The 16,854-nt window shown below is 43.6% G+C and overlaps 1 protein-coding gene across 1 annotated transcript; it reads left to right on the top strand.

Annotated features, from left to right (window-relative positions):
- Window positions 1-14,815: 14,815 nt before the first annotated feature.
- LOC147459921 (uncharacterized) lies at window positions 14,816-16,068 on the top strand. Its single transcript, XM_086509920.1, has one exon. It carries the CDS (start codon window positions 14,937-14,939, stop codon window positions 15,678-15,680), a length of 744 nt encoding a protein of 247 aa, XP_086366046.1. The 5' UTR covers window positions 14,816-14,936; the 3' UTR covers window positions 15,681-16,068.
- The last annotated feature ends 786 nt before the right edge of the window (window positions 16,069-16,854 follow it).

The raw sequence follows: 16,854 nt of genomic DNA, 5'->3' as shown, positions 1-16,854 counted from the left end.
TTGCTATGCCCGTCAAATGCACCCCGCCTTGATCTACTCAATATTCGTGGTGTGTATATAGAGAAGAGATTGGTCACACACTCGGATGGTTAAATTTCAAGGAGAAAGTTCCAAATCTTGACTAAGGCTATGGTCATGCGAGGCTTAGTTATCAGTTATAGATAACTACAAATATGCTCAAACAGAGCATTAAATGAATAACTAAGCCATGCGAAGCTTAGTTATCCATTCATCCTCCCAACTAAGCCATGAACTTCACAACTATGCCCAAATTGGCTGCAGTTACAAAGGGTGGGCATACTTATTCATGTAATGCTCCTTTTTGCGTGTGACCAAGAATGAGGCTTAGTTAGAAGGGAAAAGTACTGGTAGAAGAAAACCTAGCTCTCCCTAGCGATGGCGTAACTGTCCTAGCCTCTCAGAACTGTCTTCTCGCCCCCTTCCCGCCCTTGGTGAGATGACCTCTCAGGTCATCTCACCCGCTCTAGCTACTGACATAAGATCCCCCAACATTTGGGTGTCAATGGGTTGCCCATCACTCATTAGTCCATAACAACTCCCCAACTGCCCATGCAGGAGGAGTAAATGGATTCCACCAGCAAGTTTTTACCCACTTTAACCCTACTGTAGCATTCCCATGCGAAGGAAACCAACTTTTGCATGATATATAGCATAAGCAAGCTCAAAGCAGCAAGACAGGCTCGCCAAGATGCCGGGTTCTTCACACAACCATCCTCTTCCAACCCACAAACAGGGGTATATCATGGGCCTACTAAAGCTTTGCCGCTACAACCGCCCTTAATGTTGCCTTTGAGCCTCAACTAGGAGGAAGTGGAGGCACTACTACAGGAGTCCCTGGTAAAACTCCAGACGGTAAGCCTCTGGGCATACTGCCCTCTGTTCAAGTCCAAAAAACCCAAAATGATTTAGAAAACCGAGCTCTAATAGGGTTGTTAGCTGGCCCACACCCCTTGGCTGAAGTTTTGAGAGGATGGATTAGGAATCAATGGGGTTCTATTAGGGTAGAAGTAGAGACCATATAGACCCTGCCCAAGAATTAGTATGTCTTTATGTTGAAGAATGCAAATATGGCCTTTAGGGTTCTCACTACAGAGCAGTGGCTACTACAAACGTCTCATCTGTTCCTATTCAAATTGCACAAGGAGTACAATGCTAAGAGAGATGATCTCTCGCATTTCCCTGTATGGGTAGAATTCCCTAATTTGCCACTGCACTTTCACAACCACCTACGGGTAATTGGCTCTCAGCTCGGCAAGGCTCTAGGAGGCCTCCCACGAGCGAACTACATTCCTTCCTGGCACCCACAAGCCTTAATAGAGATGGATATCTCAGAGGACCTCCCACAGGCAATGGTGATTGTGCTAGATGATGGGGAATGTTTTGAACAGCCCTTGAGCTACAAGTACCTACCAAATGTTTGTTTCCACTGTGGAACTAAGGGGCACTTTGTATGTGACAACCCTATCAAAAACCCAAAACCAATTCAGACCCCAACCAGCTCTGAGAAGAGTGATTGCAAAAACCAGGCTCCCTCGTCAGCTATCCCCCCTCAGGCCACCAAGGTGGATCGGACCCTTGCGAAAAAACAAAAAAATGAGAGAGTCAACCTAGACCCTTTAACAAGTATGCATTGTTAGCTTCATTCCCAGAATGGGAAGACTCGGAGGTGGCCGATTGTCATTAAATCTAATATCTAACCAACCCAAATGATTTTCTACACAGCCCTCACCTAGGGCTCCGATCAAAAACCGCAAAGACCAAAGAAGTAACAAATGAAGGTGCTCTCTTAGAATATAAAAGGGTTGTCAGACCCTAATAAAGCCAAGAAGATCAAATCATGGATTAACAACTATCCGGTTGACATCATAGGTCTACAAGAAATAAAAACTGCAGGGTAGGAGCTCAACCAAAGACTGCAGACAATATCCAACAAACATCAGTGGTTTCACTCAACTCACGCCAGAGGATCGAGAGGGACTGCCATGGGGCTCCCCCTGAGCTGGAAGATTAATCATCAACTATCTTCAATAGGAGAATACTGGGTGGGGTAGCAGTAGCGATTGAGTCCCCTATCAATTGCTTGATGTTGTCCATATATGCAGGTGGCTCCGTCAATGACTGAACCAAGCCGTGAAGTTAGCTTGTCCATCCCAAGGGCCAGATCATCTTATTTGGGGACTTCAACATGGTTGAGTCCATGGAGGATCGATACCAAATGAAAGGGCAAACAATGGCAGGTACAAAACAACAAGAATAGGGGAAACTTAAGGAGAAATTAGATTTATGGGATGCAGGCACGCTTGGAAAATTCAGCTGGCAGAATTACTCAAAAGGAGCTCTTACTTGAAAGTCTCGACTAGATAGGTGCTACTTAAACATGACACTGGCTAGGCAGTTCAATAGAGTAAAAGCAGCACTAAGACTCACCTCCTGTGCTTCAGATCACTACCCTTTGATCACCACGTTGGATGATAAATGTAACAGAATCCGTAATCATTGTTTTCACACCGACTCCTCACTCTTTCAGCTAGGGGAAGTACAGAATATCATCAAAGCAATATGGGCACAAGCTTTCTCTAAGGGCATCACGCCAGCCAAAGCTTGGAATTGCCAACACACAGCATTCTCTGGTCACCTTTAGGAAAAGGTAACTGAGGTACGAAGGAAAAGGAAGGATGCCATCTACAACGAGCTAATGGAACTAGATTCACCCAGCACAGAGGAGGCAGACACTCAGACTAGAATATCCACTCTTAGGCATCGGCTCAAGATAGAGGAAGACATTACTCTTCACCATACAGTGGTGTTGTTTTGTGAATGGTGGGCAGGAAAGGTGGACAAACTAAGGTAATGTTCAGGAGCCTTAGGAAGAAACATCGGAGAGAGTTGGTCCCAATGCTGGTAGCTACTAAAGGAAAAGCCACTTTCGAAGAGGCTAACCTAGAGCTAGCCAGGGAGCACTTCGCCTAGCTGTTCAGCCCACCCGAAAGACAAGATGAGTCTGTTACTTTCACAAGGGAAATAATAAGGAATTGCAGGAAGAGAGTGGTCCCACCCCACTTGAGTGCACAAATCGATTCGGAGCTCTCGATAAGGGAAATGAAAAGGGCCATATATGCTCTTAAACAAAAGAAGACCTTGGGCATAGATGGCCTCCCAATCGAGTTTTTTCGAACTTTCAGAGATGTTATTGCACCAATACTATGCATATTTGGGAAGAATATGTTAAACATGGGGCCCTCCCAATACAGCTTAACACAAGCATCATCAAATTGCTACACAAAAAAGGCCCAAAGGAGATACTTCCAGACCCTTAACACTAGAATGGTAATAGGACACTTTTATGTCCTTGGACACTTTTGTGTCCTGTTAAGTGACCATTTTGCTTGAATTATTTGAAGAGTATGAAAATGAATTTCTAGGTGCTATATATCCACAAAGTTGCCTTATGAGCTGAAAAAAACTTAGCATTTTTTTTGGAGTATCGATCTCACCATTAACCTTACTCTTGCACAACATTTTTGAACCTAAACTGTGTGAAGAAACGGGTCCTGTTTTTGGCTTTTTTTCAATTTTTGGCAACTATACCACTCTGAACTTCATGTTTGTGAGGTTTAGATGGCTAGAGGTTAGGCCTTCATAGTTCTCAACATGTTTTGATGCTTTTAGGGAGAGCTAAGTGTTAAAATTGAAAGTTATGACCAGTTTACAAGAATTGCATAATCGTGTTTTTTGGCCAAAATTAGCACTTTTATGATTTTTTTGGTGGCTTTGTTGATATCCAAATTCAATTTTGATTGTGTAAGTGTAATGTATAACATAAAGCTAATCTTCCTTGAGTTTTGGGGGACCTAATATGCTATATAGCATAGTATATGATGATGGTTGAGTTTTTTGATTGCTGAAGAATACGATACATTTTAGAGTAGCAAGTATAACTTTCTCAATATTGCTAGTTTCTTAGGCCAATTGTGTGTATTTTGTAGGTAGTAACCATATCTAATTATCGACTACAAATTTGGCTAGATATTGAGTAGTTTCTATGGGTTTCTAGAGGTCATAATGCTAAACCCAGTTTTTTTATGTTTGCTGTATTTAGCACTTTATCTGTAACATTTAATGGCCTAAAATCTTTTGTGTAGCGGAATTTAGCATGAACATAGTGGGCATTTCATTAGAGTTGATTCCTAATGAGATTTACAAGAGTGCTTGGGTGGAGAGAGCAACAAAAAGCATAACACCTAGTTAGATAGCATCGACAATACTTTCAAAAGAGAGAGCAATTAAGCTATTGACAACAGTTGAGGACCGGATTTGCATGGAGCCGGTCCCCCCTCCAAAAGGCTTTGTATTATGGTTTCTCCCATCAAGAGAGACATTGTACAATACAATTCTTTGTGTTCCTTCAAGACTAGCTAGTGCAATGAAGATGGAAGCTTTATACACCAAGCTAAACACTTAATCAAACACAACTTGAATTATCCCCGTTCTCAGACCCAAGACCTCACACACCTTCGAAGATGGTGAGAGCTAGCAGGGTATGAGAGTAGATTGAGAGGAAAAAGAAGTATCTTACGAGAAAGAAGTACATCTCCTCACATAATCACTCATATTAGCATAGCTTAGCTTAGTAATTAGCTTGGTAGAGAAGATGAGCATGCATTGAAGCTTGGCTCTTGGTTGGATTTGCATCCACATGCCAAGAGAGTGTTGATGTAGGCTTCTATCTCACAAGCTTGGAGTAGGTGATGAGCTCTCCATTAAAGCTTGGGAGGAGATAGAGTATTTTCCCTTCACACATGGTCAAGTGTGAGAGTGTGTGTCAATGCCAAGCAAAAATCAGCCCTCCCCCTCTCTTGGGCGAGCCCTAGCTGCTAAATAAGTCTGGCTTTTGCCTCATTGGACCTCCCCAGGTCAAGCCAATAGGGATTAAGCAGCATAAGTGATAGCCTTCTGACATGTGCCCCCCTTTCCCCTTTTGTGAGAGCTTTAGGTAATTAAATAATTAAACTAAACTCTCATTGGACCCCTTTGCCTCCTGGCCAATAGGAATCAGGCAAGCCATGGAGCTCCTGAATGCTCATTGGACCCCTTGGGAGACTGCCCAATAGTCTTCTAGGACACTTAATTCTTATTGGTTTCTTTTATTAAATGTTTTTAAATTAATTAAACTAGATTTACTCTAGCTTAATTCTCATTGGTCCACTTCAAGGGTCTTCCAATAGGAATTGGGCACACCTTGTGGGCATCTGGCCTAGGGAGCTGACATGTGTCCCTCATTCCCTTTGTGTAAAGGGAGCCTGTGTGTGTGTGTGTGGCTTTCTCTCTCATCCCCTAGCTTTGGGGCTCGCCCCCTCCCATGTAGGGATATGCAAAGACTTTTAGGGCACACACTAAGCATCCAATTTTCCCTAGGGTTGACCTTTGGACACAACCTTTGAATTTTGGAACCTTAGCATTTTGGAAGTCTTAATGGGCTGAACCTTAGGGTCTTTTTAGCCCATTGTTTCACATGGCTCTTTTGCAGATGGCCCCCCCTTTGGATCCCTATTTTCCCTCCTTTGGATCCCTACTGTGGCCGGTCTGTTAACTTAACCAATATTCTAGCTTTTTCTCCCTTGGCACTTCCCCACATTAAATGATCAGTTTAATATGAGAAAATCATTTAGGAGAATTAGATATTGATTATTATGACATTACCTCTCTCTTGAAATCATAGTCGTCCTCGACTATGGTGTAGAGAAGATAAAGCATATGCATGAGTCCTTTTCTTAGCGGGTAGAGGATCCCTATGTTACCCTACGACATCATTCCATAATGGATGACTAGTCCATTTGGCGCTTGAGAGCCTGAGGCTGCCGCAAGCATGTCTGCACATTAGTCCTATCAGTCTTCCATAGTAGAGTGACAAGCTCTACTTGGTGTTTGGGAGACGTCGTCTCCGCAAACTTGATCTAAGCATGCATACTACTTCATTTTTGTGCACAAATAAAGAAAAAGGGAGTCTTATAAGACAAAAATTTTTGTTCATTTTTAACATTTTGTACATTTGCTTACTCTTGGGAAGCATTGTAAGCATTGACAAGGTTTAGGTTATCCTTTAATTGTATGCCTTGCATCCATCTAGCATCTTCAAAAGGATAATTCTTAAACTTAATAAGATATCGTCTGATAGTCTTACCGCCTCTTAATACCTTGTCTTCATGTCGGAGAATGGACTCGGGCTGCAGCACCTCCTCGTGGTCCTCGATCTCCGGTGGGTCTTCAATAGTTGGTTCTTGAGGTGGCTCTCCTTTGTAAGGCTTTAAGAGGCTCACATGAAAAGCATTGTGTATGAGCCAATGATTGGGCAACTTAAGTTGATAGGCCATCTCATTGATTGGCCTAAGAATCTGGAAGGGACCATAGTACCTTTTTGCTAGTTTAGCATAGTACTTTTGGTGGCCCGTAGGATTCTTTCCCGTAGTGTGCCTTAATCGAGCCTTGGGAAACTTTAACAAGACCCAATCGTTTTCTTTAAAGGCTTGGGCTCTTCTGTGCTTGTCAGCAGCAGCCTTTTGCCTTTGCTGTGAGATAGAGATAGCATCCTTAATCTTTTGGAAAGATTCTTGTAGGTCTCGGCTATACTCATCTGCAGCGAAGATCTTCCCATGTACCTTAAGTAGCAAGGGACTTTTTGATCTTCCCTCAATTACCTCGAAAGGTGCTTTTCCTGTAGAAGTATGTACAGTGTTATTGTAAGCATACTCTACTAAGGGTAAGTACTTCTCCCATTGGGATCTTTGATCTACTTCCGTTACATAGGCTTTTAGTAGATCGAGAATAGTTAGGTTAGCTATTTCACTTTGGCCATCAGTTTGTGGATGATAGGCCGAAGAGAAGTTTAGCCTTGTTCCTAAATTCTCAAAGAGACCCTTCCAGAAATTACTGGTCATTCTAGGATCTCTATCCGACACTATGGACATTGGCAAGCCATGGTACTTGAAAATTTGTGAAATGAAGAGGGTTGCCATTTGATGGGCTTTGATAGTCTTTTTGACAGGTATAAAATGAGCTTGTTTACTGAACCTGTCTACTATCGTCCATATTCCCGTATTCCCATGGATAGACTTAGGCAATCCAAAGATAAAATCCATGGATATGCTCTCCCACGGTGAATTAGGGATTGGCAAGGGTTGAAGCAATCCAAGTTGCTTCCCTCTATCAAATTTTTTCTTTTGACATACCACACATTTGGAAACATACTCATGTATGTTCACTTTCATGGTAGGCCAATAGAAATATGTTTCAATTCCCTTTAGGGTAGACTGAATCCCTCTATGCCCCGCATATGGGGGAGCATGAGATTCATACATTACTTTCTCACGTAGTGAGTTAGTAACGCATAGTCTATTGCCATAGAGAAGATAACCATCTTGTAAAGTAAATGGTTCTTCTTTCTTCCCTAATGCAAGGGCTGAAATCACATCTCTAAAATCGGGATCAATAGCATACTCATCTATCATTAAAGATAGATCATTGTGAGTTGCTATGGAAACCGCATTCACTCTCGGTCGTCTTGAGAGTGCATCGGCTACTTGATTATGCTTGCCAGCAATGTGAGCAATATGAAAATGAAATTGCGAAAGGAAATTTTCCCACCTCATTTGTTTGTCGGAGAGCTTGGTCTGCGTCATGAAGTACTTAAGACTTTGGTGATCCGTTCGCAGAATGAAAGGAGTCCCCAATAAATAGTGCTTCCATGAGTCTAAGGCATGTAGAACTGCAAGGAGTTCTTTTTCGTATATGCCTAGAGCTTGCTCAACAGGGTCGACCCTTCGACTCTCATAGCCTATGGCGTGCCCTTCTTGGAGCAGAACAGCCCCAAGGCAATCACCACAAGCATCACATTGGACCTCAAATGGTTTTGAGAGATCCGGTAGTGTAAGCACAGGTTGAGAGATAAGCTTTTCTTTAAGCTTTTCGAAAGCATTGTTCTCCTTAGCAGACCACGTATACTTAACATTTTTCTTTGTTAGGTCATGTAATGGTCCCGCAATTTGTGAGAACTTTTCTATGAAGCGTCTATAGTATGCACACATACCTATAAAGCTTCTTAGTTCATGAAGATTCCTTGGTTTAGGCCATCCTTTTATTACCTCTAACTTGGATGGATCCATTTGGATTCCATCTTGAGAGATAATGTGACCTAAATATTGAATCTCTTGCAAGAAAAATTCACTTTTCTTTCGATTAACATAAAGTTTATTCTCTCTTAAAACTTGAAATATTACCTGGAGGTGTTGCTTGTGTTCCTCTAATGAATTAGAGTAGATGATAATATCATCAAAGAACACTCCAGTGAAGGTTCGATGAGGTCTGAACAGCTTCTCCATCAAGCGGTTAAATGTGGCTGGTGCATTAGTCAAGCCAAAAGGCATGACAATGTATTCGTAAAGACCAAATGTAGTACGAAATGCGGTCTTTACAATGTCTTGATCAACTATCCTTATTTGATGATAGCCACTTTTTAGGTCAATCCTACTGAAGTAGGTCGATCCTTGTAGCTTATCAAATAGGTCTTCTACCCGTGGAACGGGAAACCTATTCTTGATAGTGATCCTATTTAGTGCTCTATAGTCGACACACATACGATATGTGCCGTCTTTCTTTTGCACTAATAGCACAGGTGAGCAAAATGGAGATGAGCTAGGCCTAACCATGCCCTTCTCAATTAACTCATGCACTTGCCGCATAATCTCCTCTTGTTGAGCTTGAGAAACTCTATAAGGAGGTTTGTTAGGCGGTGAACTTCCTGAAAGAAGTTCAATTGCATGGTCGTCATTACCTCGTTTAGGAGGTAGCTCACAAGGGATGTCGTCAATAAAGACATCTTGAAACCCCTTGAGAAAATTGGATAACTCTAATTCCTTTTGGTTACTTTTATTTTCTTTTGCTAAAGCATTAGGTTCATTTTGAGAATCTTTAACAAAAATCATGTACACGGAAATAGAGCTCTTTATTGACTTGTTGAAAGCTGGTGTATGTACAATGGGGATGGTGTTACCCATCTCCCTAGCATCTATATACATGTCCTTTTCCCTGAACTTAAAGGAGATTCTCCTTTCAGGAAATTTAACATGGGCAGCCAGACGGTCAAACCATGGTGCCCCTAGGATTACATCCTCATGCTTGAGAGGAGAGATAAAGAAGTCCTCTTTGTCCACATAGCCTTGGACATGAAGCCTCAATTTCCCGATTAAGGGAGTGACTGAAGCTTCTTGCCCCTTGAAGGCACTGTCTGCGGGTAGGATATCTCCCATCTCGTAGGATTGTATGCCTAGCTTGGTGGCTAACTCCATAGATATAAAATTGTGAGTAGAACCAGGGTCAAAGAGAATAAAAGCATCATGTTCTCTTACCTTTCCCCAAGCATGGCATAGAGGAGATCCTTTGTGGTGAGTTTGGTGAATCTCCTCCTCTTGGATTTCAACCAAAGAAGCTCTAGGAGGATCTTGGCGGTTGTTCTTTTGGGGACAAGCGCGGTACGCATGCCCTTGTTCGCCGCACTTGAAACACCGGTTATCTTTACGATAACGCTCAAGCTCTTCAGGAGAGAGTTTATTCTTTCCTTTGTAAACTCCCTTCTCTTTAGCTTTGTTGGAATTGCCCTTAGGAGACTTTTGGACATTGTCCTTCCCCTTAGGCTCATTGAAACCCTTGTTTTCCGGGGGCTTATTATTTCTTTTACCCCCCGTTTGGAAATTGATTCGTGAGGCCACCATAGTATGGTGTATTACCGCCGATATGGTACGTGGCCTTTGGGAGTTAACATACTCCGCCATTTCTTCGGTTAAGCCCGCACAAAATTGTTGCTTTTGCTATCCAAAATCCAACTTTTTGAAGACAGTGGCTTTGAGTTGTAGGTCCCAAAACTTGTCTACATATTTGTGGATGGATTCATTGGGAGAGAGCTTTAAGCTTCGCCATTCGGTGAGTACTTTGTCTTTGGCATCGGTGGCCAAAAACTGCTTCATAATGGAAGCTCTTAAAGCCTTCCATGTTCGTGGAGCTTCACCGTTGGCTCGTAGGCTAGACCACCATTGTCTGGCGGACTTTTGAAAGTGCATAGCTACATGACGTAGCTTAGAGGACTCCGTGAAGCCCTCATCTCCAAACGCCGCATCGAATTGCTGGATAAAGGCCAATACTTTGTCTGTAGCACCGAAGGTGCCATCATAGGTAAGGAAAGAGATGCTCTTCCCTCCCTCTTTGAATTTCTTCAGCTTGGACGACCTCTTCCATGCGGCATAGGATTTTCTATGGCCTCTTCTTTTTGATGGTTCAAAAGTTGCACCATCACTTTCTTCAGAAGATGAAGAATTTGAAGAAGGTGGAGAAGAGGGTGACCTCTTTCTCGCCTTTTTCTTGTCTTGATCTTTGTCGTCTTCACCATAGCTTTCATAAGAGGAAGAGGATGAAGAAGATGGAGAAGAGGGTGTCCTCTTTCTCGCCTTTTTCTTCTCTTGCTTTTTATCATCCCTCTTTGAATTATGGCGTGGAGAAGAGTGTGATGGTCTTCTCCGCTTTGGTGGTGATGGAGAGCGTTTAGCCCGCCGTCTTCGTGGAGCCATCTCCGCCGAGGTGGCGGGAGACTCGCTTCTTTCTCGTTCCTTCGGTGGAGGCTCTTGAGTTCTCCTTTGGGAAGGAGATGCATCATCAAGAAGTAAGTTCTTGAGCCCTTCATATGGATTCTCTTCTTCTTCCCGAATCGGAGAGAGACCTCTTTTGGTAGTCTCACAAGGAGGCTTCCTAGGTGTTCTCTCGTCATGGTGATGAGCTTGAAGAATCCCGTGAGCACGGAGCTGCCGTTGCACTTCACTTTGGAGAGATGGATTGCCCATGGCTTGTTGAAGCCTAGAAACAAGATAATTAACAAGCATTGAAGCATCATTAGTAGCTTGCTCATGAGCAAAATCAAAGTTATCAACATTAATTTCACTCTCTTTAATATTGTCAGCCATTCTAACAACTTTTAGGTGTAAACTTTTTAGGTGTACTTTGGCACTTCAAGCCCTAGTTGCTACTCCTCTTTACCCCTTTAGAAAAAGCACTCAAGCTACTGTACCCGCGGCTCGAATACCATTAATTGCAAGGAATAGAAGAGAGGGTCTTTCGACACCAAAACAGCACCGGCTCCTGTCAAGCTTCTAATAGCTCAATAGTGGTTAAGCCGTAGGCAAGCCCCGTAGGACTCCACTATTAAGACCATAGCTCTCGATGGTGATGCCCCGTTAACTGCACAAAGGCAGGCGCACTGCAAGGCTGAAAAATCCCTATTCTACTTACTCACAGGCAATTAATAATACCAACCATTTGTAGCTAGCTTGAGGACCTCCCTTCTTGAGCAAGAAAAGAGAAACCTTGAGCTCTGATACCAATGTAACATTTAATGGCCTAAAATCTTTTGTGTAGCGGAATTTAGCATGAACATAGTGGGCATTTCATTAGAGTTGATTCCTAATGAGATTTACAAGAGTGCTTGGGTGGAGAGAGCAACAAAAAGCATAACACCTAGTTAGATAGCATCGACAATACTTTCAAAAGAGAGAGCAATTAAGCTATTGACAACAGTTGAGGACCGGATTTGCATGGAGCCGGTCCCCCCTCCAAAAGGCTTTGTATTATGGTTTCTCCCATCAAGAGAGACATTGTACAATACAATTCTTTGTGTTCCCTCAAGACTAGCTAGTGCAATGAAGATGGAAGCTTCATACACCAAGCTAAACACTTAATCAAACACAACTTGAATTATCCCCGTTCTCAGACCCAAGACCTCACACACCTTCGAAGATGGTGAGAGCTAGCAGGGTATGAGAGTAGATTGAGAGGAAAAAGAAGTATCTTACGAGAAAGAAGTACATCTCCTCACATAATCACTCATATTAGCATAGCTTAGCTTAGTAATTAGCTTGGTAGAGAAGATGAGCATGCATTGAAGCTTGGCTCTTGGTTGGATTTGCATCCACATGCCAAGAGAGTGTTGATGTAGGCTTCTATCTCACAAGCTTGGAGTAGGTGATGAGCTCTCCATTAAAGCTTGGGAGGAGATAGAGTATTTTCCCTTCACACATGGTCAAGTGTGAGAGTGTGTGTCAATGCCAAGCAAAAATCAGCCCTCCCCCTCTCTTGGGCGAGCCCTAGCTGCTAAATAAGTCTGGCTTTTGCCTCATTGGACCTCCCCAGGTCAAGCCAATAGGGATTAAGCAGCATAAGTGATAGCCTTCTGACATGTGTCCCCCTTTCCCCTTTTGTGAGAGCTTTAGGTAATTAAATAATTAAACTAAACTCTCATTGGACCCCTTTGCCTCCTGGCCAATAGGAATCAGGCAAGCCATGGGGCTCCTGAATGCTCATTGGACCCCTTGGGAGACTGCCCAATAGTCTTCTAGGACACTTAATTCTTATTGGTTTCTTTTATTAAATGTTTTTAAATTAATTAAACTAGATTTACTCTAGCTTAATTCTCATTGGTCCACTTCAAGGGTCTTCCAATAGGAATTGGGCACACCTTGTGGGCATCTGGCCTAGGGAGCTGACATGTGTCCCTCATTCCCTTTGTGTAAAGGGAGCCTGTGTGTGTGTGTGTGGCTTTCTCTCTCATCCCCTAGCTTTGGGGCTCGCCCCCTCCCATGTAGGGATATGCAAAGACTTTTAGGGCACACACTAAGCATCCAATTTTCCCTAGGGTTGACCTTTGGACACAACCTTTGAATTTTGGAACCTTAGCATTTTGGAAGTCTTAATGGGCTGAACCTTAGGGTCTTTTTAGCCCATTGTTTCACATGGCTCTTTTGCAGATGGCCCCCCCTTTGGATCCCTACTGTGGCCGGTCTGTTAACTTAACCAATATTCTAGCTTTTTCTCCCTTGGCACTTCCCCACATTAAATGATCAGTTTAATATGAGAAAATCATTTAGGAGAATTAGATATTGATTATTATGACATTATCATTGCCCCCAAGGTTCCAATTGTAAGAGATCCATTATCCTTTTGACATGCTCCATGGCTCCTTTTGAATCCAAAGGCCCAAAGGGAACTAAGAAAACATGTATATAGTATCTGTATTGAGCGTGACTATAGAAACTTTGATGATAGGTCCGTAGAATGGAAAAAATGCAGCTTTTTTGTACCTATTTTTTTTGCTCAAAAAAAAAATAGTGAGGTAAAAGCAACCATATGTTTTGGTCACCAACCCATTGAAGTTAACGGGGCATTTTATCTCATGTCCTACAAAAATCCCCACTCTTATTTATATGCAATCAACCGTAAGAAATTGCTGTTTTGGGCAAAATGCACTGGTCCATCAACTTTGGAGGCTTGTAGTGACCAAGGGATGAGAAAAATTACAAGTTTCTCATTTTTTCCATATGTAGTAGTTATTGAACTATAAGCTCATGAAAGGATTTTTCAAAATGAATGGATCTACTATGGTTTTGAAATTTTTTCCCAAAACCCTGAAATGACACTTTTATGTCCTGTTAGGTTACCATTCTAGTGTTAACAATGTTAACCTCTGCCTACAAAATCTTTGCTAAGGCCATAGCTCTCATGATTTCCCCACTCCTCTCTGAGTGGTTGTGCACTGAACAAAAGGGCTTCATCAAAGGTCGGAGAATAATGGAAGTAGTCATATCCATGTGGGAAGGGATAGAGCATGCGGAGGAATCCAATCAAGACTTCGTCTTCGTTAAGGTCGACTTTGACAAAGCCTATGACAGGCTAGAACGGTCTTTCATTCTAGAGTGTCTGGTCATGATGGGGTTTGACCCCAGGATAGTAAGGTATGTTCAAACTCTCCTGGGAAATGCCCAAGCCAGAGTAGCACTAAACAATGGTTTGTCGGATTCATTCTCACTCAACAGATCTGTTAGATAGGGATGCCCTCTAGCACCTCTTCTCTTTGCCACTTCAACTAATTCTCTGAATGACTGGTGAAAGATAAGATACAACAAGGGAGCCTCCAAGGTATCAAGCTACCAGATGGGAGGCAACAGTGTCTCTCCCAACTCGCTGATGACACAAATGGGCTTCTACAGAATGATAATAGTTCCCTAAAAGCCTTTTGGGAGTGCCTCAATGTGTTATGTACAGCATCCGGCTCCCGGATCAATCATTCTAAAACAGGCATCAAAGCATCTCCTTCCCCTCTGCCAAGTTGGGTGGCTGAGCAGGGATGCTCCATTATCCAAGATGGCACTATCTTCAGACTATTAGGAATACCATTTGGCTTCAGGGTATCTATGGCACAAAGGTGGCAATGGGTTATGGACAAATTCTACTCTAAACTGAACAGATGGCTTGGGTTTCAAGCTAACTTGACAGGTAGGACTGTAGTTATCAAACACTACATCAAAAAGATGTAACTTTGTCCACTTTCTAATACAAATTCTCTCTCGCCTTTTATGGGCAAAAAAATAATGAGGCTTGGTTATTTGTTCAAATAACTTGATAACTAAGCCTCGCGTGACCATAGCCTAACCTTTGAGGAGGCGGAGTCAAATTGACTGAAATACAATACACTTTTGGCTAGTCGGAATGCGGCACTACCGCATGGACACATGTGAGTGACCTCAATTTCAACAGGGAGAGAGAAGAATGGTTCAAACTTCAAAGAGTTGAAGCCGGCTGCTGTCTACTACTTTATCACAGATCTAGTAGGACTACAGTGGCCAAAGGTAGGTGAGCAGTGCAGAATATATGTAGGCGTTTCCTGGAGGGCAAGAGGTAAGAGTTCCAGGAGAAGACGTCTGAGCGTTGTCTCCCCCTCCCCCTCCCCCTCCCTCTCTCGCTCTCTCTCTCTCTCTCTCTCTCTCACACACACACACACACACACACTCACAGACACACACAGACACACGCGCACATCCGCAAATATGGTTCGCCTTCCAACTCGCGCTATACCCTTGGTGGCGCTCTCCTTAGTGCTTCTCATGAGCTACCCGTGGGAACCTGCGCTGGCCGACACGGCTTATGTGGTCATCAACAACGCCGGCAACGAAGCAGGCGGCCAGAAGTTCGAGCAGGTAGTGGGCTCTAGCGGCGCTGAGACCATACTGGCATCAGCCTCCGCGTTCATACAGGAGACATTCGGGTACGCGGGAAACCCCTCCTATCCGCAGAAGCAAGTGGACAAGGTGACGCTGTATGTGGACGATGTGCCGTCAGGCGGTGCAGTGGCCATCGCACAGGCAGACAGCAGAGGTGCGCCAAATGCGCACGAGATCCATCTGTCGCAGAGCTACGTGGGAACGTACTCAGAGGGAGACGTGGCGACAGAGGTGAAGGGGGTGCTGTACCACGAGATGACGCACGTGTGGCAGTGGAATGGGCAGGGCACTGCCGACGGGGGCCTTATCGAAGGCATTGCTGATTACGTCAGACTCACTGCTGGGCTGGCGCCTCCTCATTGGGTGCAGCCCGGCGAAGGGGACCGCTGGAACCAGGGGTATGACGTCACTGCCTACTTCCTGCAGTACTGTGACAGCCTGAAGTCGGGCTTTGTGGCGGCCCTGAACGCTAAGCTGGCGTCCGGCTGGGACGTGGCCTACTTCCAAGAGCTGCTGGGCCAATCCGTGGACCAGCTTTGGGCCAGCTACAAGCAAAAGTATGGCATGTAATTTCTAAAGGCTCACATGCGTGCACAATATCAATAGAGGAAGGTGACCCAAAACCCCCACATACATAACCACAGGCTCCATCTAAAGCACCATTTTATCTGTGATTTGGCAAGACTCAGCACCCATCATAAGCTCTAACCGATGTAGTTGGCCCGATGCTTCAGTGAAATCCACCCAAATGATCAATGAGAATGTTCTTATTTAATAGTACCTAGATTTCCAAATTATTAGTATTTTCTATAAATATCCTTATAGAGAAGCTTACTTTAAAAACAAACGAAATCAAAACTAAATGTGGTCTTTTTTCTTGACAAGGATGAGTGGTTGTGGAACCTAAAGACTAGAAAAGCATCTAGACATAATAAAGAGAATTCTCACCTCCATTGCCCACGATGTGTCTCGACCATGCTCCTTGATTGGCTTCCATAAACTTGACCAAGGATGCATGAAGTTAATAACACTGTGTGTGTGTGTGTGTGAGAGAGAGAGAGAGAGAGAGAGAGAGAGAGAGAGAGAGGTGTGAAATATTATATTAAATTACGTCTTCTATGAGACCAAACTGATACAATCTTGGTGGATCTAATACAATGTTTGGGTACAAAATAGAATGAAATAACGTGAAAAACTAAAATCATCATCACCATCAGCATCATGAATGCTCGAGGATGCTCGGCATCGGGCGTTGTTTGAGAAAGTGTTGCATCGATTGTTGAAGAGCATAGTCATTGCCCGCCTCTGTAAATAGTCGTACTCAATGTCTCCCATGTCATGTTAGAATAGTCATGATCCTCTAATGGAGCCTCCGTCGATGGTGTGGTCGCCCTCGTAGACGTGGGTCTCTAGCTCTCTCGAGTTCAATGGCTTTGTCAACTAATATACCTCTAGTATAGGTGGGCTCTGAAGTCTATTGTGAAGCTTGCTCATCTGACTGCCGAGTCCCTGCTGTCAGGAAAAAGGCAAGGCGAGGGAGTCACGAACTACGGCCAGGCGATCGGGCTAGGCAATGTGGACAGGGGATCCGTCTAGGGCAAGAGGCTATAAGCCGGCCTACTTAATGGAGGTTGGGAGGAGGATCTCAAGGTATTAGAGCCACAAAACTGGGGAAAAATGCGTGTTTCTTTTCTTGGCCTCTTGCATGTTGCATGCCGTGAGGCTTCTCTCTTGCCAAGGGGGG

The sequence above is a fragment of the Adiantum capillus-veneris genome, chromosome 4, assembly GCF_014529385.1.
Source record: "Adiantum capillus-veneris isolate H3 chromosome 4, ASM1452938v2, whole genome shotgun sequence".
Classification (NCBI taxonomy): domain Eukaryota; kingdom Viridiplantae; phylum Streptophyta; class Polypodiopsida; order Polypodiales; family Pteridaceae; genus Adiantum; species Adiantum capillus-veneris.
The sequence above is the reverse complement of the archived record's forward strand: the minus strand, read 5'-3'. Positions and strand labels throughout refer to the sequence as shown.